Source organism: Cyprinus carpio, chromosome B3 (assembly GCF_018340385.1).
Source record: "Cyprinus carpio isolate SPL01 chromosome B3, ASM1834038v1, whole genome shotgun sequence".
NCBI lineage: Eukaryota > Metazoa > Chordata > Actinopteri > Cypriniformes > Cyprinidae > Cyprinus > Cyprinus carpio.
In genome coordinates, this window is record NC_056599.1 from 12,106,587 (window position 1) to 12,134,137 (window position 27,551).

Consider the following 27,551-nt stretch of genomic DNA (forward strand, 5'->3'; position numbering starts at 1 on the left):
TCACAAAAAACGTTGGCAAAAACCACATCAAAACCGGAACTTTGGGTAAACCTGATGGTGGAAACCAGAGTGTGGCAGACCAAATACGATGTGTCAGAGCTTAACTGAGCGTGTGAGGTACATAACTGCATGGGAATGAAGTTCAAGCTTGGAGTTATTTTGGGGGAGTTCCTGAGGTGAGTACCAGGAACATACGTAGATCTTCCTGGCGGTGGAAAGGGATGGGGGAGGTCAAAACAGCTGCCAGATGTGGAGGAGTCCCAGGAGCCCTGTCACATTCTCACACACACAATGCACGGCTTGTGAAGTCACCACAGGAAGTGAGGTCAGGGTTCCTGACCCCTCCCCCGAGCTGACAGAAATGTAGAGTTTAAACCAGAGTCGCATGGACTTTTCTGAGACACATCGATCTGTTTGTCAAAGCATATGGCATCCAAACTTCTGCATCAGTATTAACTGACGGTGAATTTCCTTCACGCACATGCACATTATTTTACTATTTACAATGGTGAGATCACCTCACTCATAAACTGAAACAGGACTCACTTTGAGGTGGATGTGTCGTTATTCTTGATGACTTACTGGTTTCCATACATGCTTGAGGGGCTTATCTTCACAACAGGATGAAATGAAGCACATGGTCCTTATTAAAATGGGACTGTCTTGTATTAACAGGCTCTTGACACCAGAAAGCACATTTAAATGTGTGTTCAATGAGCTAAATCACTTATGATTCATACCTGCCCTCCCTGTGTGAACACGATACAACATAGCCCCAATCACAAACAAGCCTAGACTAAACGGCACACACCTGAGGCGAAACGTGTTCATCAAGACAAAAAAAAAAAAAAAAGCCATGATACTGGCAGATATCCATGCATACAGCAATGGCATTAAAAAAGAAGCTCGATAATAAACTGCTAAACAGATTCTAGTGACTCAGCGAAGGCAGTTTACACATCCAGAGCAGATGTCAAACAACAAGACGAATAACGTGCGCCTGACCACATGCAATTTCGACATTAGTGTAGGCCTAGCAGGTCAAAGAAACAAGATGATTTCGTGTTGAGCGTACAGAGTTTGCAGCTGTAGGCAGAAGTCATAAGAGCCAGGTTTAAGGTGCACTGGAATGTTTCCCAGTAGATAAATTAATAAAAGTAGATTTCCATAAGAAACCAAGTGTAAACGCCTGCCCAAACACATTCTCAAACCACCTCATGAGGTGCAAGACACAACTTGGCTAAATGCATCTGGTTGTTCAGGCCATATACATAAACATCACTCCTCTCAAATATCAGCATACAGAAATTTGGAAGTCCCACAAACCACATGCAAGTGAGGAAAAAGGGAACATCATCAAAAGCCAACCGCCATATCAAGCATTTCAAATTTGCATCATTGTGGAAATTAATTGTGCGAATATAGTGTGGGAAAAAGTTGACTAGATTTATGTTTTGCATAGACACATTCATGTGGCCAAGTGTAACTGACATCGGACATAGCCAAACAGATAACCATCCAATCAATAGCAATCACAAATCTCTTGATACTTGACCTCCAGATGACTCCACATAATTAAACCATTTCAGTTCTTTGTGTAAAAATGATGGCTTTGCCACGATAAAAGCCATTATAAAATCCAGTGAAAAAAGAAAGAGGAAAACTAACACTAAAGACTCAACAACTGAGAACTGAGAGGAAGTGAGGAGGTGGAACCAAAAAAAGACCAAAAAAAAACAACAAAAAAACATCTGGACCTCATTTCTGAAGACAGAAACTAAAACACTACCACAAATGTGCCTTTTTGATCCTAAACATTTTAATCGAGTGGTAAAAGCATCTTTTTGCGACCGTCTGCAATTATGTTTTTGTAATACATTTATTTTCGTTAACAAGCAAATTAGCGGTGTAAAAATCATTACCTAGGCATCCTGCACTCTTCCATGCTGTGTGTGTGTGTATGTGTATGTGTGTGTGTCTGTGTGTGTAAGAGAGAGAGAGAGAGAGAGAGAGGGAAAGAGAGAGAGTGAGAGTGTGTGTATTACGTCTCCGCGCGCAGACCGTGAGGTTGTTGTTCAGTCGAACAGCGCGTGGATTACAGAGTTCTGAATTAAACGGAAAATACAGCCGTACCTGACGCGTCCTAGAGACGTTAACGCAAACCTAGATAGTATTTTTCTTGCCTTTTGACATGTATCTTAACCATGGCTGCGTTAATGATTAGATTGCGTGCAGCAGTGACTTTGCGAAAGTTTTGACTTTTATACCATCAGTTATTTTTGGCTCTCCCGACGGATCCTTCGAGACCCGATCAAGCGGAATCAGGAATTACGGAATCTCATGTAAACTTTGTAAATGAAGATTAAAAACATCGGCACTCGCTTCTTCTCTCTGCCAAATATCGCACATGGGGTAAGTTTCCCAGCACTAAAATAACCATATCTCTAATTGAAGTCAAATGTCCCTTAGTATTACAATAGTTCTGTCTTCATTAATTTTCATAGCAGCGCGATAGGGCTGTGTATTTTAATGACCACTCTTATGCAAATGCTTAAAACAGATTATGTGACCCTTCTCAAAACTCACACTTTAACAGCAACTTGTGATATGTTTATTTGTCAACAGAGGCACGTTTCTATCACCGTCAGCTCAGTGATCTCTCACATGCACTCATCTGATAAGGAACCGTGCGAGATAGTCTTATCAAAGCTTTCGACACATGCTTATTCCTCTAGTGTCAGTTAAATATAAAGTGTGACTTGCATACGTTTTGCATGCCTTATGAGTAGCCCGCAAATGTTTGCCCACCGATGTAATGTGTAACATGCGCGCAGTTAAACATTGACCTGTATCATCCAGGCTTGCTGGACTTCATGTGTTTTGCAGGAGCTCTTCATTTGTCAACAGGGACTGGTTCTTGTTGAGCTCATAGCACGCAGGGAGCTTTGCGACATTTGTAGCCGTTGAGGATTTCACTGTGAGGATGGCATTGTTCCTAAAGGTTGTATTAATAAGACAAAAGACTCTATTATGGCATTATGCTGCTGGACTGAGTGCTCTGAGACTGGTGTCTGTCTCTTAAAGGGATAGGCCACACAAAAATTACAATTCTGTCATCATTTACTTGATATTCTTGTGTTTCTTGAAACAAAATGTTTGGGGGATTTTTACTTAAAACCAACTTAAGTTATCACTTTCTGGCGAATGAGTCTTAAAGGGACAGTTTACCCACAAATGTAAATTCTGTCATCATTTACTCATCCTCAAATTGTTGTAAACCCCTATGACTTCCTTTCATGTGCGAAACATAAAAGGTTATCATACTCTCATTGCGTGTTTTTTTTTTTTTTTTAAACTGAGGCCTGGTTGTTTTGCCTTACATCACCTTTTGTGTTCCACGCAAGAAGGAAAGTCATACGGGTTTGAAACCTGATTCTTTATAAGAGTTTTCGTTTTCCTAGTTATTTTTTGATAATCTTTGTTTGATCTCAAACATCAATCATGCTTGCACACATTCAGACCTGTATATCGATCAGTTGTAAGACATACAAGAACCAGTTTTGTTTTTAATGGCACTTTATTGTAAAAAATAACAGCCTGGTGTCCTTTTTTTTAATTTTTTTTCTTTTTTTGTCCATGCTGATTTTGTACGGATGAGTACATGATGATAGAATTTGCATTTTTGGGTAGACTAGCCCTTTAAGGTTTTTGTGTTGACAGTTTTTTTTTTTTTTTATAATGAAACCAGACAATTGTAGAGATGTAGGTCAGCTCTATTGTATATACTGATTTTTCTCTCTCCTGGAATCCAAAGCTACATTGAAAAGCCATTGCGCTGGCTTCTGAATTTAGGTCAAGCTATGAAATGCATCCGTCCCATTACTCCAAAATACCATCAACATTCACTAACATCACCTCTCTGAGGTACTGACTGTACATTCTGAGAGTACATTCTCTCTAGGACAAGAAAAGAGGATGGGGTTGAGATGTTTTGTGATCTGCTTTTGTGGAACACAATGCTTCCCTCTGCAAGATAAGCTGATATGTAAGAGGAAACGCCAGCTATCACATTGAGAGCTGTCCATCCATCATTCTCAAGTGGGGATGGTAATGTGTGCGTGGTCAAGTTATTCTTCTAAAAGCTCTAAATGGAATGATTGCATTATCTTGTCTATTTAGTGACTGAGTGCTTTGCACTTGCACATGGGAATTTCTGCATGCTTTTTAAAGGGGAGCTAACTAGTTATTGGATGGAAACAGCATTACTGAAGTGGGAAAATTAAGCCGAGCAGGAATATCAGGTGTTGGATCTATTGATGGATATGAAGAGAGCAGTTTCTATTCAGTGGGGTCTATTCAGGTGATGGTGGGGTGTAGTAGAAACAGCAGACTTTCTTCACGCTGGGATCCGATCGGTAGACAGAGCTGATATGGGCAGCATGTAGTCCACGTTGGCATCATGTGACGCCATGCTTCATTAAACCAGAACAAAACCAGCCACGCTGTCTCCGCTGACCACCACCGGCTTTCTTAATTCAAGTTCACACTCTCAGCCCATGTCAACGTGAGAGAAGATTCAGCTGTGGTTTTTATTTAATATTACCCACTGTGCCTTGCCTTGAATGGACAATACACCTTTAAAAATAAAGGTTCTTAAGTAGCATTGATGGTTCAATTTAAGAACCTTCATCATCCATGGAATCTTTTCATTCCACTAAAGGTTCTTTACAGTGGAACAATTTTTTTTTGGGGGGGGGAGATTTTGCAGGAAATCTATGTAACTCTGTGGAATGCATTTAAGCATAGTGAAGATTGTTAGCTGGTAGCAGAAAGCATTATCAAATTAGCCCAAACATGTGAAGAGCTTTGTGAATGAATGTGCATTCTTATTCCGTGGAAGTCTGCTGAGCTTTCTGCAGAGTTTTGCGGGCACGGATTCAATGTAGGCATAACTGTGACTCATCGTCTCAGTCTGTGCCTCTCATAGTTTTCTTGCAGAATTAATTTCAAATTTTCATGAAGCAACAAAGGCATTGCCTTTAGATATGAGTGGTAATATTCATTATGATGACGGTTTCGCCGTGGCTAGTGAGGTTGCACGCCAACTGTCTGATTTTTACCTGATGGTGTTTCTCCTGACCTTAAGTTCAACTCTGTTGCAGAGGCACATGTTTCAGAATGAGGTTCGTTCCCCATGACTTGGCTCTGCATGCCCACAGGTTGCATACTGTATGTGTGTTCAGACGTCAATGAGGAGAGATTTTGCATGAGAGGCTAAGTTAAATAAAAAAGTGAATAAATAAACGCTATCTAGGCAAACGGAAAGATAAATAAATGTTGCAGGCTTTGGTGGGAACTGGAAGTATGGGATTTTTGGGCTTGGTCACACGAAGGGTTAAGGGTGGGGCCAGGTCACAGTGTGGGCGGAGTAATCCCTCAAGGACTCTTGCGTTTAGCTTTTTGGCAACAGGCACAGAACTCTTGCAGCACATCCTGAGAGAGACTTCACTGAGGAAGACAGTATCCTTCATGTCAGGCAGAGCATTTAAACAATAGTCCTCCCAACAATGAAATCATTTCCTCATGCTCATGTCATTCCAAATCTGTATTAGCATTGTGTGGAAAACATAAAGTGAATTTTTGAAGACTGGGGATGTCAAGCTCCAAAATGACATAAAAATTACCAAAAATATTCCATATGATTTTTTTGCACAAACTGAAGCCAGTGAACTTGAGAACTCGTTCAAATAAATTCATGAATGATTTTGTAAACAGATTGAAAATATCTGACTTCAAAAAACGATTCGTTCACAAATTGGTGAGCTAATGTCAGGATTTTCAGTCAATACGCTCCTACAAATAGAGGCTCCAAATGGTGTTTTTGTAGCGATGCCACACAATAGGGTGTTGCTATGTACAATTCTGTCTTTTATGGGGCTTGACAGTTCTCATTCATTTTCATTATTTTGAAAAGAGAGGCTAGGATAATCACCTTGTTTAAAACAACATGCCATTAAGAAAATAATGAGTTTTTTTATGTACTTTCTCTTTAAGGACAAAAGATATTTGTGCTTGAAGGTACTGTGGAGCATAGTCATCATTGGCAAACCAATATGTTTTGTTGTTCAGGGAAGAATGACGCTTAGGGATCAATGCATGTCTGGTCAAACAGGGCAGAGTTTTTTTTCTTTTCAATCACACCAATCAATAATTAACCATCTTTGGTGATATTAATAGAGGCCGGGGTTTCCAGTGCTTTAGGGCTTGCACTGTTATAAGGCAGCATGCCATCTTTCCTCAGACGAAAAACACTTTTGCTGGGTGTGGCAGCTGGGACAAAATAAACGCCTTCTGTTTTGGAGGCTGCTGCTGAGCAAGTTACAACTCACAGCTGGCAATATGGAGCTAACAGTATTTGTGCCAAGAACTGGGAGTGTCACAGCAATGCATTGCCTTTGCTTGTGCTGCTAACCTTTAGAATTTAGACTGCATGTTTGATGCAACTTTACAGTAGCGTACATATTTAATGTAGAGACGATCACAAACACAATCCTGTAAATTTATGTTGTATACAGCACAGTCACTTAGCCCAATCTGTCTGTCTCACACAGACACATGCAGGCAAGGCTCAGAGGAAACTTTCTAAATATTTACTGAGCAGTGTTTCAGTTAGGGGAAAGACTTTGTCCATTTTAGGACAGATAGTGCTTTGAGTCATGAAAGAACTTCTAAAGGTCTCTTTCTATTCATGTCTTGCATCTGTGCAAAATCACTATTTATGGGTTTAATTTTGCAAAACATCACCTGACTGATATAAATCTGCCATATAAAATAGGCTTATCGTTGATGCAGGTGTACACAGATCTTCAGAACAGCAACAGAAAGGTGTATTTTGGGCAATATATTGCATTTAATATGTTCCAGTGGTTCTTAACCACTGGTTCATGACCTTAAAATGGGTCACACATCAGTTCCCGAAAGTGTTGAAATTACAGAGGGAAGAAAACGTGTATTTCAACAATAAAATGCAACTAAACATATGATTGTGCATAGTTCGAATAATTTTTGTTTTATCGACGTCAATGTGCATCTATTCAAATTTACAGCATTTTGGAAAATAAAAAATTACCATCTACCCTAGAATGAATTCTGGTTAACTTGCAAGGAAGACAGTCATGGTTTGTGTCAGCCACAGTGTGTTTTTGTGCAGTGAATTATTTGCTGCCGAGAGCATGAAATCATCAAAATTCATGAGACATTTATGTTAATGACATGTTAATTTAGCATATTGTTGAGATTATGCATGTTAATTAAAAAAAAAAAAATGTTATGTATGATTTCACCCAAAAATAAAAAAATCTGTCATTATTTATTCACCTTCATGTCTACTGAACACAAAAGAAGATATTTTAAAGAACAATGGAAACCAAACAGCATTGACTTCCATTATATGTACAAAAAAACCCTTATTTCACAAAATATCTTCTTTTGCATTTCTTGGAATGACATGAGGATGAGTAAATGATTACAGGCTTTTCATTTTTGGGTTAACTTTGGTACTGTATAGAGACATCGTCAAGCAAAACCAAGTGAGAACCCATGTGTTGAAATGACATCGCAGCTCTCAAGATTATAGAAGCCTTGCAGCAGCAGCGTTTCCTTTGTAAATCTGTCATGCTATGATAATGTTAACCATTTTACTGGCCACGAAGAGGTTTGGAGATCATTTTTGTGTAAGTGAGCCGTAAAACATTTCGGAATGATTTGTGGCTTGAAGTACTTCATAAAGCACTGGATATGTAGTGATGTGGTCACAGTGTGGTTTTCAAACCTCTACCGGGCATCAGTCTGTCCAACTGCATTAAGTTTCCAGCAGGTACTGAAAGAGATAACGGCATGCCAGACCCGCACACCCTCCCCCTCGTGATAGACAGCGTATTGTTACTCTGACTGCCTTTGTTTGTGCACCTGGGAGAAGCCCCCCGAGGAAGCCCTGTTGGAATGAAGAGCCGGATTGCTGGCTAAAGCTTGGCAGATTAAATTGTGGAGGGGGGGCTTTGTCCATCAAACCTGTTCTTTCAGTCGTGGCATCTGTGATAGGATCAGGCCCATCCTCATGCTAACGCAAAGTCATGAATGTCCATGAGAGGCAGAAAGACATGGATCCTGCCCACACTGGGGCTTTTTGCATGAGAATGGCCTGGATCTGTGCTCTCTGGTGGGACAGTGTTGCATTCACTTCTTTTTTTGCAATCATTTGTTGAAACAGATGTTGCACAACTTCATCTCGTCTTTTTACTGAAACTAAATGAAACAGTTGGCAGTCTTGCATAACTTGCGGTAAACATTTAGACTAAAGCAACGTTTTTTTGGGGGGGGAATGGTCTCTCACTTCTCTTAAACAGTTAAATAATATGCTGATGTTTTGTAATTGGTAAGTCTGGTCTAGTCTCCCTCGACGATGAGAAGAGGGGTTTTTACGAAAGTCTTCTGAAATGACCCGTGGCGAACGCACGGGTCGCTGATAAGACTTATGTGTGGTGATAGAAAGCAAAACACAAATGCGCAGACATGTCAAAGCCCAGACCCTGAAACTCAATATTGCAGAAAAACATATTCAGACAATGTCATATATTTGATTTAAGGCTTGCTGTGCCAGTAATACAGTTAAAGGCCCACATGATATGATTTCTGACTTCCCCTGTAACATATCCAGCACTGATTAGCTTGTTGAATTTGATCTGCTTTGGATCGATAACTAAACCACACCCTATGGGCAATAAAATGACATGCACCAGATATTTCTGAGGGCGCCAGTGGCAGTCCTGCTTCAAAGACATAATCAATGAAGGTATATCCAACACTTTTAACTAGTAATGGTAGTTTAAATGCAAAATAGGATGGTCTAGTGTTGAGTGTTTCAAGCCTTTTGATATCAAGGAAGGACCTGAAAATATGATGATCCCTGCAAGCTATATTTGTTTAAAGGCATTCATACTCCGTAAAATAGTAAGCATGATATTTTGAAGAGGTGTTATTTTCAAAATTGAATAATTAAATTTTATATTGTCTTTGAGATAAAAGCAAAAAATAAAATAAAAGCAGCTTTACAGAGAATATTGTGAAATGCGAATGATGCAACCAGTACTGAGCAGCTAAAAACAAGTTTCTTTCTTTCTCTTTCTTTTTCTTTCTTTCTTTCTTTCTTAAACAATGTCTGCCTTGATAACTGTCCAATATTTAGAATGCAAAATAAAACGAATGATGTACAATTCTGTAAAAGTTAACTTTTAACAATTGAATGGGTGAGATAAACTGGAATGCATGTTTTTACCAATAATACTCATGCAACTTCATTTTATATAGTATAAGATATCTAAAATGTATTATAATTTTATGTATTATTATATTTTATATATTTGTTGTTATAGTTCATATAATAATTATATGAAGTTGTATCTAGAAAATCAAAGAGGAACGTGCCCTTTCAGTTTGAATGATGCTTCTGACAAAGAGCAAAGTACGCCATTGAGTCTTTGACTAAAGATTATAGAAGAGGAAGTAAAACTTTCATTTTTACCATGACAGACAGTCTGTGACGCAATCCAGTCTTTATCGTCCCAAAGGGACGTGCTCTGGTATATCAGGAGGGTCTGGGAAAGATGGGAGATCGTTGTGCATTTTTGAAACAAAGCCAATACTTGTGTTTATCATCATTTAATACAAAGAATATTTAAATCTAAACACACCCAGAGTGGATCTGTTATAGTTGAGGCACACTGGCCAGTTCTCCCCCACCCTGTTTCTTATCCCTTCCATCATTGTTGGATGAAAGGTACCAGACCATAATACAGCATCGTATCACAAAAGGCCATCAAGACTGCTTTATTCATCTGTGTGGGTGCCTGTTTCCTTTGTGGAGTCCCCCCTCTTTTTTCACACCCTCAACCCCCAAACGCACCCATCCACAAGGACATACAGTACATTATCACCCATCGACTGTGCCATACACATAGGAAGAACACATGCGGGTCACATTTGCACAACGGTACAATGTTGTCACGAAGATCTGACAGCGTTTCATCTGTCTCGAACATGAGCACACACACATGGGACACACACACATCCTATAATAAAGCAGAACAATATAAGCATGGGTGGGGTTTGCGTAATGGGGGAACAGGAGCAGGGCTGTAGAACAAAGCAAGCATGATTTCTGTTCTAGGACCTTTCATTAAAGGATACTTCCTATGTACGGACAGCAGCAGAAGAGTGTGAGAAAAACACAAAACTGTGAAACTTGATCTTCTGTGGTTTAGATTTAACTGATTCTTGCCTTTATATTTGTAGTCTGCTGAAGCGTTAAACCCTTATCTTAGTTTGTCAGTTTGGTTGTTATTTATTTACTTTGTGGTTGACAGTGATAATTCAGCAGATTTAACTTTTTATGTACTTGGTCTTCCTGTGCCCTGCTGATGTGTGGAGATCTCATCCTTGAACGTCTAGACATGCCTTAACGGGCAGTAAGTTCTCTGGAAGATTAAATAATGAAGTACTATCACATTAGCTCATTATCTAATGAGCACTAGAGACGGCGAGACCATGGTTGTGGTTCTAAATGAATCCTTCCTGATGTTTTTAATCACTCTTTTGTGGGCCTTGCCTTTGATCTGTGCAGTAGACATTAAACCGTAAGGGGGGTGGGGGACGACAAAGACTCGCTCACGAATCTGAATCGGGATCACAAAAGTGAAAAGATTTCTCAGACATTAGCCAAGTAGATTTAAAATGTTTAAAGCAAAAATTAAAAATATAGTTTAAAATAATAAAGTTCTATTTTAAGTTATATCATATTTGTACTAAATGAAGAATATTTGATAATTGTTCTTATAATAATTGCAACAATTTAATTAATAGTTAAATTAATGCATTTATTTATAAATAATGCATTAAATTGATCAAGTTGCAGTACAGATATTTATAATATTGCAAAACATTTCTATTTCAAATCCTGTTTTTTTGCACTTTTTATATTTTAAAGACTCCTGATTTAAAAAAAAAAAAAATCAGATTCCACAAAATTTTTACTGTTTTTAAATCAGCATATTAGAATGGTTTCTGGACGATCATGTGACACTGAAAGCTGGAATAATGATGCTGAAAATTCAGCTTTGCCATCACAGGAATAAATTACATTTTAAAATATATTCAAATAGAAAACAGGCTAACACTTCAGTATAGGGAACAATTCTTACTATTAACTAGTTGCTTAGCATAATTATTATTAACATATTGGTTGTTTATTAGTACTTATAAAGCACATATTCTGCATGACCATATTCTGCATCCCTAATCCTACCCAATACATAAACATAACAAATACCTTACTAACTATTAATAAGTAGCATATTAAGAGTTTACTGAGGCAAAAGTTGTAGTTAATGATTTGTTAATAGCGAGAATTGGACCTTAAAATAAAGTGTGACCAACAGTTCTTTTAAATTGTAATATTATATCACATATATATTTCACAATTGTTTTACTGTATTTTTGATCAAATAAATGCAGCCTTGGTGAGGATAACAATGTTACTTTTGTTGCTTAATGACCATAAACCTTTGAACGGTAGTGTTTGTATGCATGCATATACTATAAATTCTATTGTAAATATATCGGAATAAATATATATATTACTATGTATATTTTATGCATAGTCCAGCACTACCCCGACTGTCGTGCTACACACTGGAGGTTTCTCCATTCCACTTTGTTTCTTCATACACAGCTCCTCGTTTCCTGTCGCTTTTTGCCCACATGCAAAGAAATGCATCAGCAAATAAACAGAAATTACAAATATAAACCACGAGCCATGAGTTCTAATGGGCTTTTGTTTATTTATGCCCCGCAGGGGAGGAAAAGAGACTAAGAAGTGAAGAATAGACTTGAGCTATACAATATCGACTAATGTTCTGAGAGGGAATAATGGGGCTAAATGTAAGTGGAAAAGCAGCTCTCTCTTTCTCTCTCTCTCTCTCTCTCTCTCGCTCTCTCTCTCTCCCCCGTCTGTTTCCTCCCCTCCCCCTCGCAGTTGAGGACAATCGTATACCCAACTTTCCAAATCGTGCTGGATTACTATAGCAGAACACTGCCTGCTGGACATTAAAGGGTGCCTGGGCTTTACATAAAGTCAAAACAAAGACGTAATTGGCCGAATTAACTGAGAGAAGTAAAGACATGTAAATTGATGTCAGTTTGTTCTTCAGTGGCAAAGCTGGTCTTTTGAAATAAGAAACTAATTAGTACCAGTATCACAATTTGTGTTGCTTATAGTAAACCCCTTTACCCTAATATCAGTGCGTAACTATGAACATGAATGATTCCCCAAACAGCAGCAAACTGATAGAGACTCCAACGATAATAGACACCTGCACTTCTATGACTAGACAATGACTAGACTAGACAAAGACTAGACATTGATGAAACTTTCTAGTGCGCGTGTATCAAACGCATTAAAACTCAAGTACACTTTGGGTTTAACAACCCATAACTAAAAACCAGATCATCCAGTACACTCATGACCGTTCATAGTTTTTATGAGAGGGAGAAATTGTAAGATATTGTACAAACTGGCAAGTTGGTTTGGGTAAGGGACTGGACTATATGGTCAGGTTTAGATTTGGATCATACAATTTTTTATGATTGTCTCATACAAATGAAGTCTTATTAGAGACTTTTTTTATAGTGATGCGTTAGAAAATCAAATTTGGGCTCCTCAAAGGACCTTTCATAGAACAGTTCTTAAAAGATTTTTTCCTTGGTATGAAGAACATTTCAATACTTTTTATAATAATTCATTTAATTTAATAATTAATTTGAATAAAAATTAACCTTTTCCACTCTAAATAACCTTTTGTGCAATGTAACTCTGAATGTTAAAGGGCTGGTTCACCCAAAAATTACAATTTTGTCATCATTTACTCACCCTCAAGTCGTTCCAAACCTTATGAGTTTCTTTCTTATGTTGAACACAAAAGAAGATATTTTGAAGGACCAAACAGTTGTTGGTCCCCATAGACTTCCATAGTAGAGAAAGAATACTATGGAAGTCAATGGGGACCATCAACTGTTTGATTACCAGCATTCTTCAAAATATCTTCTTTTATGTCCAACATAAGAAAGAAACTCGTACAGGTTTGAAACGACTTGGGGGTGAGTAAATGATGACAAAATTTACATTTTTGGGTGAACCATCCCTTTAAGCCATTCTTAGAACCATTGATGCCAGTAAAAGAACCTTTATTTTTTAAGAGTGTTAACAGTGTGTGTGTATTCCTTACATTTTCTCCAGAATACCAAACGTTTACCTGAAAAATGATTATTTTGTGTGGTTCTAGTGGGTGGCTGTAGAAAGTATCTTTAGTGGGTGGCCACATGGTCTGACACATTGACCAATGATGCTAATGCAATCACCCAAATTCATGTCTGGCTTGTTTAATTGCACGATTCCACCATTTCCTGTCTCATCTTTCATTATACACATCTAAAAATGGCAGCAGAAGAGAAAATATTATTATCTTATGCTATTAAATGCTCTAGAGGTAGGTACAGTTGATTGTGAAATCACACTAGCTCTATAATTGCAACAGAGCTTGTATGTTGCTTAAGCCACTTTAAAAAAAAAATCCAAAAATTATGCCTTTTCATAAAATGTCCTCTCAGAGACAGAGTTCATGTACGTGAGATATGGCAGACCCTCTCAAATCACCCGTATCTGCTTAAACTGCATAGCAGAGCACTTGGGAGCTGTTCAAAGATTTTTGCCACTTTCTTGCCGTTTTGAAGACGTTTGAGTGTGTATTTCAGCTGAAACCAGTGTTGTATCTGTGGTTAAATCTCAGAGTTGTTTTTTCCCAGAACTCTACTAGCTACTGCTTCTCAACATAACGTGTAAAAATAATCGCAGTATGATGAACATTATAGTTTCATTATGAACAGTATAGTGATATCTTGAGATAGTATAGTTTTGTGTACTTCTGTACCGGAGCTTTGTGACCATATCTATATGTTTGAATATACAGATGAGAAACGGATAACGTTGTCATTTGCTGTGTTATTCTGTTCTGTTTCTGAGATGTCTAAAACATCTGCCCTCTAGCTTCTGTATTATCTAAACGCCTGGTGCTCATCCATGTCCTGGAGATAAAAGTGGAAATCATTGAAAGGGAGGCTGGTTGTCTGCTGCTGAGGACAGATGAGTCAGAAAAGTAAAATCTCCCCAAACTCCCTAAAACTTTCCCAAAACTTGCTCACACACAAAGCATGTAATGTATGTTCAGAAAAAGTTGAATAAGCAAGTATTTTATGATTCTAGTAGAGAGTGTGTGGAAAATATAAGGGGAAAAAGTAAGAAAAAGAAAAAGAAACTTACATGGCAACTACTACTTCAGCCTCCAGTCCGTTTTTTTTATGATTAATAATGAGTATTTCATTCTCTTGACAACTTTAGTTTTTAAGAGTAAGAAAAAAAAAGTTTATTATTAATTATTATTTATTTGCATATTTTTATTCCTAGCAGCATTACTTGTTATTTTTGTATAGCGAAGAGATTTTTATTGCATTTAACTTGCTTACTGATGGTTGTAAGATGATATTTTCTGTAAAACTGTTTTGGAAAGGTATTATAAAATGCTATACAAAAAAAAAAAAAAAATATTTTAAAATGTTTCTTTTTAAATGTATGCATTTAACATTACTCTAAAAGTAACAATTTGAGATTCTTTGTTGCTCTAAAATACTTTCAACGCATACAAAGTAAATATTTACAAAATAGTATTTTGATCATTTGCTTAGATTTTAGTACAGTTTAGTATAATATATTTAATTATATTTAATTATAATATATTGAAAACAAGCTTAAAAAAAAAACATTAACATTTTAATTTATAGCTTATTGCTTTTATATCTAGGTTCCATTGCAAAGGTATCGAAAGCGTACCCCTGCTCTACTTAAGTCATTATTAATGTCATTACCAATGCTTTGGTTTTAGGCTGATCTGTTACATCACAGTCTGTCTCTCAGCGCTGTATGAATGCTGTCTCTGTCCGAGAACTCTGACGTTAATAACTTTAAAAATACAGTTCGTTTCTAGGAATGTTCCCGCTTCTGCACAGCTAATCGATGCATGGTCATGATGGAGACACGCTCTGTGAAAGCGTTAGAGCATGCCCCAGGCTTGTTGCAGAGCGGTGGCACCAGCATGCAAGGCTGGTCGGCATGCATTTGCACTTATACAAAATTAAGTGTTATGCTGAGACTTGCTTCAGCCTGCCCACATGTGACTTGACTTGTGAGAATAGCTGTGATGCAGCGTTAGATGCATCACAGCTAGCTGTGGTGGTATTGTATGGGTCACCGTGCAATCTGAAGACATTGCACCAAGTGGTTTCGCTATGTGATTGTGGATAAAAGCTTCACCCACAAACTTTTTTCTACCAACGAACAATGCAGTATAAGCCCATTCCTGTTTTATTTGCTGTGGTTTATGAAGGAATGTTCTGGTCAAATGCAAGTTAGGCTCTATAGACAGAAGCATTGTTGTAGATTACCACATTACATAACTTTTTACTTGTACCTCAGTTTATAAAATCACACCAACATGCATTGACAGCTGTGCACTTACCATGGAAGACATCCATTGTGCATACACTTGCAGTTCAAACATTAGAGAGTCAGCAAAAAACTTTTTAAAGACATTTTACAATGTTAAAAAATAGTTCTGTTTTAAATAAATTCTCATCAAAAAAGGATCATGTGACACTAAAGACTGAAGTCATTGCTGCTGAAAATTCAGCTTTGCCATCACATGAATAAATTACATTTTGAAATATATAATTTAAAATAGAAACAACTTTTTTAAAAATTGTAATAATGTTTCACAATATTACTGTTTTTACAGTATTTTTGATCAAATAAGTGCAGCATGGTGTGCTTAAGAGACTTCCAAACACATTTAAAAATCTGAACAATCCCAAACTTTTAAGTGGTACTGTACATATTGTTGCTTTTTTTTTTTCTCAAACTAAGCATTATTTACTGTAGTAATCAACAACTTGCCGCAGATACAGAGCTTGGCTTGAATGTAACCTGTGTTGTTCCTTTTTATATGAAACTTCTTAAACGGTGCATGTGTTTTGTTGTTTATTTAGTTGTGCCATTTTGTTAATAATATCTTTCCACTAAAGGACATTTTTAGGCATGGCTCAACAAAGTGCCTAGTTCAATATCTATTTGGTAACCTAATGTAAAAATGGAGAATTGGGCATGCATAATGCCAATATATATCCAACACTAACCAATATCAGCAGATAACCAATATGGTATTAATATATATTGTGGATTCATCCTTACTTCGAAAAATATTACAGGAATGCAACAGAAATAACAATCCTGTGGGAGCTGTGCAGTGATATGGTGGACTGCTGTTACACTATGACTATATTATATATTATAGCACATGTGGAACACGGTGTTAACCAATCAGAATCCATTACCAGAGCTATTTGGTTTATAAACTTGCAAAGCCGGATTTTTCCAGTCATAGAAGTGGGCGACTGTAAAGTACATGTCAGAGCTGGGTCATTAGCAGGGTGGAATGAGAGTGTGTTGAATAGAGCTTTGTGGTCTTGGGACTCTCTGTGTTGTATCACCTTCGCTGCATTGACTAGCCTTGACTCATGACTCTTTTGGCTTAACGAAACAGATGGATTTTTCCCCCCATTTCCTCCCACCCTCCTGTAAGTGCTCTGTTTTTTTACTCTCTTACATCTGATATTATAGAACCAGCCCTAGCTGGCCAATCAATACAATTATATATGACGTAATTGCACAGCTCTCTGGGGCAAGGTATAATCAGTTTAATGATCATGTGCTATAAACTGATTGTATTTTGATATTACTTGTATTACAGTCCCCGTAAAATGCATTCAAACATTTTAAAGCGTACAGTTTGCAAATTCGTCATGCGGTTGTTCTGTTAAAGCTCACCTCTGGGCCTGATTGCTCTTTAGCACATGTTTATATGATTTGCGGCTCACTGTGTTTTGCATTAACTTGTTGTATTATAAAATTCCCCAAGAATAAGCTCTGTGTAATGGTGCATTTGTGGTAAAAGTGAAAAAAATGTGGTCATGTGGATGGCAATACTTATCACGACGACTACAGGATATAGAATTAGTTGCGTGTCTGTGTCTGAAAAACTTTACAGAGCACAACAGAACCATTATGAAGAAAAATAAGTTTACTCATCCATTTACAACAGACCGCAGACAGGTCGACATTTAAGCAAGAGTAAAATAGGTGGCACGAAACTAGCGTGAAAATGGATGCTAACAAACAATACCTAAAAAAACCTGCTTTCAGACATACTAAGTGAAGTGAAACATCTGTCAGTAACGTGTTGTTGTGTCTGGGTTTTTTCCACGTTTGTGGTTGCTGACGGTTTGTGCAACCTGCAAAGAAGTCTCAAAGATCTCTCTGGAGAACGAGGCAAATGGTGCTCAACCGATGCTAGGTAACAGGTGCGTTGTGGGAAGCATGGTTGCTCAGATGCCGCTTACTAATTGGGGCTTATCAGGTATTGCTGGGAAGCGCAAACAACACCTGGGGCCTTTGTCGAGCTGTCATGGGGATGTGGGGCGGGGTCCTGCCCGAGACTGGGGTCCTAAGTTTCACTAAAGTCGGAACGTGATCATATGTATGTCATAAGAACTGTAAGAGTGACCTTTATTATGAGTCAGTTCTGAACCATAACCGTTTAATCTACAATGATTTTTTTAAGCTATGTATATCCGTTGCACTTTAGCCACAAAGCCAGATCTTGCTGCTGTGCTTTAGCACGTTTCCTGCCGCACGTATTACACCTGTAAGAATCCGAATAAACTTCCTCTGCTCTGCTTTTGTGTCTCTCGCTTCCACCAAACCTTTCCCACATTAACTGTCTTGCTCTCCACCAGTCAGCTATCAAGTCTGAACAGGATGTTAGTCTTCTGACACCACAAGCGCTTCCTTTGGCCTGTAGTAGCGTAGCTGTGTACAGGAAGACTGCTCTTGTTGGCCAGCTGGACTGTGGAGACCTGCTACTGGAGATGCAGTCACAGTTTTGTCTACTTGCCTACTACGTCTTATTTGTGACCCTGGAGCACAAAAGCAGTTTTAAGTAGCACAGGTATATTTGTAAAATGGGTCAAAATGATCTATTTTTCTTTTATGCCAAAATCATTAGAATATTAATTAAAAATCATGTTCCATGAATATATTTTGTAAATTTCCTACCATAAATATATCAAAACTTAATTTTTGATGAGTAATATGCGTTACCAAGGATTTCATTTGGAAAACTTTAAAGGCGATTTTTTTTCAATATTTAGATTTTTTTGCACCCTCAGATTCCAGATTTTCAAATAGTTGTATCTCAGCCAAATATTATCCTATTCTTACAAACTATAGATCAATGGAAAGCTTGTTTTTCAGATTCCAGATGATGTATTAATCTCAATTTCGAAAAACTGACACTTATGACTGGTTTTGTGGTCCAGGGTCACAATTATCTTTCAATATGATGAATATGGTTTTTCTGTAGAAGAAGAGACAAAAGAGTCCTTATTTAGACAGGATGATCTAGCGTCCCGTTGAAGGACGGGGCGGGCGGAGTAAGTGGGGAAGTGGGGCATGCCGGAGACGGCATTGCCGACAAACCAGACCATCAGGTTTCACATGCTGTCAAAACCCTAGATGAAAGGCGGCAAAGGTCTCCACAGTAATACCGAGGCCCAGACTGCACAAGGACCTTGCAGACGGCCAAGTGAAATCACGAACATGAGTTGTCAGCAGCGAAACTACCCACTCAAACCTGTTCCGAGAGTGAAATTTCAGTGGGTGGTGGAAGTAGAGCTGTTTTGAAACGCAGCCGTCGGTTTCTGAGAAGGCGACTCACACATTTTGATGGGTAATTTAAGTTTTGGTCTGACAGTATAAACTGTTGATTGTTTACAGTGTGAAAGATGTGTAAAATAGTTTGAATGGGACAGCCTGCGTTTGGTGCCATTTTGAACCAGTGTACCAGCAGAGTATCAATTGAGATGCAACCTGGACAAGGAGCCCATTGTTCTTCACTGCTGTTCAAGGAAATGGCCTTGCTGGATATTATTGGCATTTGGCAGCAGGATTGTGCCACTGTCTACGCAGCTGTAGCTTATTGTGTTCTTATAGGTGACTGAGAAGCGCTTCCTGGTATGTTTACATAAGTCTGCATCTGTGATTATGTATGTGAGGGGTTTTGAACTGTGTGCAGCAAACAGTGATGTTGAAGTGAGGTGTGTGCGTCACACAGATGTCTCAGATTCCTGCCTTTGTCTCCAGATGCCATTCCACATGGCTGCATAGTCTCTAAAGTGACTCTGGCCTGACGGGGGATTTGTGTCTTTCGGTGTTGAGGCTTTGGCTGTGCTGATGGTGTCTTGGGCAGTGGTCCTCATTTGTCAAGAACAATTACATTTGAGTAATCTTACAGTCATATCTCTGTGCAACTATCAGCCTAGGGATACTGTGGCATAATACTTTGATTTGTCTACAGTATATAGGTAGATCGTAACCAAAGTACGTACGCATACACTAAAGCACAATCTGTTGTTCTCAGAGTTCACGCTAAGTACTGTGAGATGCACTTTTTGTGATTTGGTACAGTAGAGAGCAGACAGGAAATTAAGGTGGAGTTTAAGAGACGATGAGATTAGAACGTGACAAAACGCCATGACATTTTTGCTTAACAACTTAGCCATAAATAAGAGAATTTTTTTTTCTATGTTGTCTGATTGTGGCTATATACTTTGGTATCTACTAGATATCTCTTAAAGAGATAGTTCACTGAAAAATTTACATTTTGTCATCATTTACTCACCCTCATGCGGTCCAAACCTGTATGAGTTTCTTTATTATGTTGAACGTAAAAAAAGATATTTTGATGAATGCTGGTAATTAAAAGGTTGATGGTCCCCATTGAATTCCATAGTATTTCTTTCCCTACTATGGAAGTCAATGGGTACCAACAACTGGTTGGTTATTCAAAAATCATCAAAACATAAAATCTTCTTTAACAACGAAACAAAAAATAACAAACATTTTTCTGATATTGCAAACAGCATTATGATTCAGAATTTGAATTTTGGGGTGAACTATTCCTTTAGGTTTATATCTCATGTTTTTCATGTAAATGTCATATAAGTCTATAATTTAAAGTCGCAATGTCATGGAAGTAGTACCACATCCTCTGTAATGTGGCACATCAGAGTAAAATGTACTATCAAAAGAAAAAATGTAGAGTGCAGATTTCTATCCATTAGTTGTTGACTGGACGGAGGCAGATCTGATTGAGAGCTTGCCGTATATACACACAGAACATTTTTACTCGAATACGTCCATTAATTTTCATGCATTCAGCAGTCTGCCACTTGTTATTAATAATCATTGTAGAACATTATTCACAGCATCTTCTCTGTTTATTTAGTCATCAGTGGTTAAAGGGGGATTTTAGATTAGGGAAATGTTTATAGCCTTTGTGGCCTGGTGGAAATGACACTTTAGTCATTTCAAAGATCTTGGTGATTCTTGTAAAATGTGCTAGACATTCAAAAAACAACTTGATGGTTACAATGTCACGTTGTTTTAGACATCCCTTGATGTGAGGATACATTACTTTGTGAGTCAGTAAATGGTAATAGTAAGAATCCAGCACTGCATAAATTTGCGTGTAGGTGTAGAAGACTGTGTGTCACATGAACTCTCACTTAATCTTAGTTCGTGGGGCAAGAACAGATTGTAGCTGAACAAGGACAGTTCTACCATGTAGCATTTACTCAGAAGGGAAATTCCAGAACACTACTTCAGCTATTTTTGGTTTCCAACATGCGTCTGATCAATGCAGGACCACTGCTTGTGCTTTAGATAAAGCCTAGCGCACACTACCAGAAGGAAGCTTGCTAGACTTTAATGTTGCTGATGTCTGCAGCACAAGGCTCCAGATTCTAGTCACAGACGCTCTTCTAGTGTGCACACTCAAGTAGTCGCAGATGCTGCAACGCTTTTCAAACTTGTTTCCGTTCAAATTTTCTCTAAACAAGCTTTAGCGTTGTGCAATTGTAGTTACTCTGAGTCACCTTTTCTCTGTGATTGTGTAAAATGTGCACTATAACATGAGAGAGAACAAGGCTTAAAAGCTGTGTTTCCACCTGACATTAAGATGTGTTGTTTTGTGCTCCAATTACAGAAAGTGCACCAAAACCAAAAGTGATAATAAACTTCACAAAACATGGAAATCACAGCTCCCCTTCTTATCCTCTTCATTTTCTTCCTTTCCCACTAACTTGGGCCACACTTTATTTTAAGGTCAAATTCTCGCTATTAACAAACTATTAACTACAACTTTAGGTATTAGGTAGGATTAGGGATATGATAAGGGATAGGGATATGAGGAATATGGTCATGCAGAATATGTGCTTTATTGATAAACAGCCAATTTGTTAATAATAGGCATGCTAGTTAATAGTGAGAATTGGTCCCTATACTAAAGTGTTACCCTAACTTGTAAGATGTGTATCAAAACTTCGTTCAGTGAGTCATATACATGTGGCACTCCTGTGAAAATGAAGTGGAGTGTGACAAAATATGAGGGGAGTGTCTTGATGAAACCTGAACACAAATAGTCAGTGGAGACACATTTAAAAAACATGCAAGATGGGAGTGAACTTCTTTTAACTTGAGCACTGCATATTAAAACTGCCATTTCATGCATGAGATGCTGCAAGAGACGCGAGTGCAACAGTCAAACACATACATGTTTACATAGAAAAAACTATGGAAAAGCAGCGCAAGCAAATAAAAAACCTGTGACTACTACTCTATGTCTGATATTTCAAGTTTGCATCAGTGACAGACTAAAAGCTGCAGTTGTTTTTACAGAACATTTATAGTTAATAACAGTGTACTTGTGTTATACCTTTATGTCATTTTGAATTTAAATTAACTTTACTTACTGAACATATAATATGCATAAGACATAAGACAAGACATATGTAGTACATGCATCTTTTCTGCAAAGATATTTGTGATTTGTTTAACATTTATATCATGATGACAACTTCATGGGTGGTGGCATGGTGCTAAAGGGTTAATAAAGAAAAAGTTACTTAAATCTGTCAAATGTTCTAAAAAAAATCTTAATTTAATTTTTTTGCCAAATTGCCCCGCCCTACAATGTAGACCCAGATTTAACTGCTTTGACACAAAGCATGTCTTTATCTCAAAATGTAATAAAACCACTTCTCAAAGAAACAAGAACATGGTCTTCTTTTTAAATACCAAATGAAATACCAATGGTTATATGATATGCATTCTTTATAACAATGTGCATACAACATCCTTCATTCTTTCAAGCAGACATATTTATTTATATAAATTAAATTATAGATTAATCCTTATTAAGACTACTAAAGTGATTCATTCAAGAGCAGCGAGTAATTTAAGTGAGTAATTAACTTTTGTTGATTCCTTAACAATAAGGACACAGACAATAGCAAATAAATGAGTCTGCTGTCCCTTTAAGACTGAATGCACACAGATTCAATATACTGGTACTCGCATCCGATATTCTCGCAACAGTTTGCATTCACTTAAGATGTAACCGGGTGTGTTTATGTGAATACTCGTCAAAACGGACAATTTGAGATCATTTTGTGTGTATTTTTCCGTTAAGATGCGAGATAGAACTGAATCCAGTAATCGTGCACTGTTTGAGAGGCGCTTTTGTGTGGGATTCGGCTTTGTGCTCTCAGAAAACCGGACTGAATTAAGTTATCACGCTTTTCAAATTTATCCACTTGTCTGCTCTTTCTTACTCCCAGACGCTGACTTTTTTTTACATTTTATGAGACGTGCAGCAAGTGTATGCAAACTTGTGATCAGAGAGTCACAGTTCAAATGCGTGCATCTCCCCTCTTTTCCACACAGGACATTTGTTCAGACTGGATTTCTTTCCAGTCGTCCCTCCCTAACATTTTCATCTCGTTTTTATTAGTTGACAAAAATGTCAATAGATTTTCACCATTGTTTTTATCATTCAAAAAGAGTTCATTTCGTTATCGCCTCGTTTTCAATGGTGACAAAAAATTATGAAAATTATTCGTCAACGCAATGAACACTGCTGACCAGCTTTGATTTCAAAAACAATGACTAGATTTAAACGAACACTCCCCTGTCTTCCATTGTTAGGACACACAGATAGTCCTGTCCAAACCAGTTAATGTTATGCCCACTCAAACAGATTGTTTAGCGCAGAAAATACAGCCCTTTCAAGTTTAAATTTGACTTGTGATTGGTCCCTTTTTACCTTTGGCTTGGCAGTAATCGTTATGTTTTGTGTTTGTTTGCAGGTGACACCGAGGAGCTTCCTGGGCCCCTGAGACGTGACTTCGGGCTGTGCGTCTCATTTCCTGTGCCCCTGCTGGCCCAGACAAGCTGCCCTCTGAATGACTACTGGCCGTACCATACCGTCACCATGAGCAAATACTCCCAGTACTTTAACAAGACCCTCATAGAGGTCCACTATCGCATTGCCAAGAACATGAGCCAGAAGGATTTAAAAGACCGCATTGATAGTAAACAAAGCCTGAGCAGCCTGAACATTTTATTTGTCATAATCTGCAGTATCATCATCTTGGAAAACCTCCTGGTACTCATTTCTGTGTTTCGCAATAAGAAGTTCCACTCTGCCATGTTCTTCTTCATCGGAAACTTGGCCTTCTCGGACCTACTGGCTGGCTCTGCTTATATTGCCAACATCTTCCTGTCAGGCCCTAGGACATTTCATTTGGTGCCTGTCCAGTGGTTCATTCGAGAAGGGACTGCTTTCATCGCACTAGCTGCCTCAGTTTTCAGCCTGCTGGCCATCGCCATAGAGCGCTACATCGCCATCACCAAGGTCAAAGTTTATGGCTCCAACAAAACTTGCCGCATGTTCCTTCTGATCGGAGCATGCTGGGTGATGTCCATCCTTCTGGGAGGTCTTCCTATTATCGGCTGGAACTGTATTAATAACCTGGGGGATTGCTCCGCTGTCCTGCCTCTCAACTCCCGATACTACATCCTGTTCGTTGTCACCATCTTTACCGTCATCTTGCTGTCCATTGTGATCCTTTACGTTCGCATCTACCTTATTGTGCGTACCAGCCACCAAGAGGCCACCAATTCTCCAGCTTATGCTCTCCTGAAGACTGTTACAATCGTGCTGGGCGTCTTCATCATCTGTTGGTTGCCCGCCTTCACCATCCTTCTCTTGGACACTTCCTGTACGATGGACCAGTGTCCTATCCTCAACAATGCTGCCGTCTTCTTTAGCTTCGCCACACTGAATTCGGCGCTGAACCCGTTGATCTACACGTTGAGGAGTAAGGACATGAGGAAGGAGTTCCTCAGGGTGCTTTGCTGCTGGGGGCTGCTCAATTGTGGCCGGCCTCCTCACCGCTGCATGGTCCCACTCAAGAGCTCGAGTTCAATGGAGCACTGCACCAACAAACACGAAAATCAGTCAATTCCCATCATGCAGGACTGCACTACCTGTGTTTGATTTCGTCTCCTCAGGTGGTTGAAGATGAGGGGAGACCCCATCTTGGAGGCAAGGCACAGAAGATGGAAGTGTTCAGAGAGCTCATGGATGAAACGAGAATCGCAATCAATGTCTTTGGACTCTCGGACATTTAGAGTAGATGTCTGTGCTAGAGTTCTACTATAGAGTGGAACTGTGCTACCAGAACTCCCATGTGTCCTTTATTGCTTCTGTCCTGGCAAAAGTTCACAGAATAAGACCTTACCACGTATTTGGCATTTTAAGGCAAATGAAAGAAAGCCAAATTCAAATGGGAATATGCATTTAAGCTCTTTGACAAAACATGAAAAATCAAAGTTGCACTTTGTAGACTTCTAGGCAGCTTGGGATTGCATGTTTCTTGTATGCTGACCAAGCTACCAGAAGTCACATACAAGTTGTATCCTATCCTCAAGTAGACTGGTTCAGAGGTTCGAGTGGACAGATGAAATGTAAGGATCGACAATGCACTCCATGTGAGCCAAACTACCATGCATGCTTGCAGAATCGTATTTATCAAATTACTTGATATACATAACACCCTTTGATTACCGTTTGACAATAAAAGTATTCCGCTTCATTGTACTGCATGTAAGTCTAACCTGTGTAAAACTAATATGTATGGCAAACCTATGTACAATTGTCAAAGTTACTCCTCTTTGTCCATCTTGTCCATCTAAACTCACTGTCCCTTACTATATATATTTTTTTAACATTCCTAATTTTTCCTAAGAGGAAAGCACAATCCGAATGTGATAACTGAATTCCTGATACGAGTTTCTCTCGATGTAAACGCTGGTTGTGTTGGCATGACAATGCCGTAGCATCGCTGCGGCAGCGTGTGCTTCGTTTCGTGCCCTCTTGACGAATGGAACTGAATATAAGAATGAAGTGTTACGAGCGAACGTTTTCGCTGATCGACAGTATTACCGAACATCATTGTTCTCCTGTTGATTATTGAGCTTGCAGCAACAAGAACGGGCACTCACTGTGAAGTCTTAACGACATTTAAAGTTAACTGAAATCAATACGCCATTGATAAGAAAGGAAACTCTGAGAGTAGGACAAAACCAAGCATGCCTTTCTCTCTTTTGAAGGCATATATGCTGTCTTTTAATAGGTCACAAGTCTTCTAAAGTAACTTTAAACTTCCTGCAACCACAGGAAGTCCGGTGTTTTCCAATGCTTCTTCCTGTTGTTACGGACTGACCTTGATGTTCTCATACGTTAATGTCATTAGTCCAACACTTTCACTCGCACAATCATTCGCCGTTTAATCCCAACATGTTTTAGTTTCCTCTGCTGATCACCTTAGTTCAGCAGAGAAAGCACTTTGGCAGCTCTTCCAATACCGGCCTAATGTATTTTTTTTTCTTCCTTTCTTTTTTTTAATGCATGAAGAGTTTAAGCCTGTGTGAACATCCCTATTACTCCGTTCAATGTAAAACATTGCCTACCCTGTGGAACAATGTTTGTTTTATATGATAAATATATGAAAGTATGTATGTATGTATCTGTGTACAGTATGTATGTATTGTGTATACGTATAGAATGTCTTGTGTGCAATAGCCTCGTGTTTTAGTAGCAAGCTACCTGTGCTAAATCGGTACAATCCCAAACACTAATGTAGGTACATAGACATTAGTTCATTATTTTTTTTTTTAATAAAAAGAAATTCAATACAAAAAAAAAAAAAGTGTCATTTGTCTGTTGTTGTTCTCAGTTAAATATATTTTGTAAGGCTGTAGTTGAAAATATCTCGATGGTTTCACACATGCTTTTAGCAATTAGCATACACCAAAAAGTGTAACTTCTGGATTTGTTGTATTGTGCGTGACATAGAAGTGATTAATGCTGCTACGTAATTTGTTTTGAATTTCAGTCCTACGCAGTATTGAGTTTCAATCTGCACACAAGAGCTTTATCCCACATATTACAGAAATCTGACTAGACAATAAAAAAGGGAAACTAAATGCTAACATGCACGAACATGGTTAAGGCCCGACTCGCTAGGACTTGAATCTGTTTGCTAACAATATTGCTTAGAACTGCAGCTGGCCTTGATTTCTAACAGTCCTATAAGTGCCAGTTTCAAAGTTTTGCAGAGTGCAGATGTTTAGCCAAAGGGTTTTATAGGAAAGAAGGGAGTGTGATGAGAGATCAATAGGAATGGCATTATGGGAAAGGGGTGTCTGGGAGGCCATTGGCTGGGTCGGCACGACCTTAAAAAAAAAAAGATTGTGAACTCTGATTGAGTGGGCTTAAGGGTGGTCTGGCCTGGTTGTTGTCAAGCATCTAGAATTCCTGGGTGGGAACACCAGTCCGCCCTGGGAGACAACACAGCTGGGAATATGGCCAAGAGTTAGCAGGAAGTGACATCAGCCATACTGAAACAGCTGCAAACATATAGGGTTGTTTTCAGTACAGTCTTTGTGATTAATGACCATTCTGTACTCCCACTCCACCCCGCCGCATATGTGAGAACAATTTTATTCTGAGAAGACGCGCACCCATAGCAGTAACTACAACTGCTGTACACGAGTGTCACCTTGTGTTTGGACAAAGAAAAGAGTCTAACGTTATGTAAAAAAATAAAATAAAATGTACTGGTCTGTTGCGCCATCTGTGGGATAAACTAAGATAACATGATTTTGATCACACGATCAGAATGATTTTGTCAAACTATTGTAGTCACTTTAAAGCAGAGATGCCCAAAACAAGGGCCCATGTTGCCCCTTGATGACCTTGTTTTGGCCCGTCATGACATATCACAAGAGGAGGTGGAAAAAACATGCCATTGAAGCATATCTTAATTTCTTTATTATATATTTTTTTGTTGTAACATTTTTTATTACAAAA

General features: G+C 38.5%; 1 protein-coding gene across 4 annotated transcripts; it reads left to right on the plus strand.

Annotated features, from left to right (window-relative positions):
- The first annotated feature begins 1,998 nt into the window (after window positions 1-1,998).
- Window positions 1,999-27,327, plus strand: s1pr2 (sphingosine-1-phosphate receptor 2). 4 transcript variants are annotated; one of them, XM_042719724.1, is made up of 3 exons: window positions 1,999-2,412; window positions 11,909-11,994; window positions 23,482-27,327. In XM_042719724.1, the coding sequence occupies exon 3, from the start codon at window positions 23,607-23,609 to the stop codon at window positions 24,672-24,674; it is 1,068 nt and encodes a 355-aa protein (XP_042575658.1). In that variant the 5' UTR covers window positions 1,999-2,412; window positions 11,909-11,994; window positions 23,482-23,606; the 3' UTR covers window positions 24,675-27,327. The 4 variants fall into 4 exon arrangements, with proteins under 4 accessions (XP_042575658.1, XP_042575657.1, XP_042575655.1 ...); XM_042719723.1 differs by lacking the exon at window positions 11,909-11,994 and having other exon boundaries at window positions 2,005-2,412; XM_042719721.1 differs by lacking the exons at window positions 1,999-2,412; window positions 11,909-11,994 and adding an exon at window positions 15,975-16,794.
- Window positions 27,328-27,551: the final 224 nt, after the last annotated feature.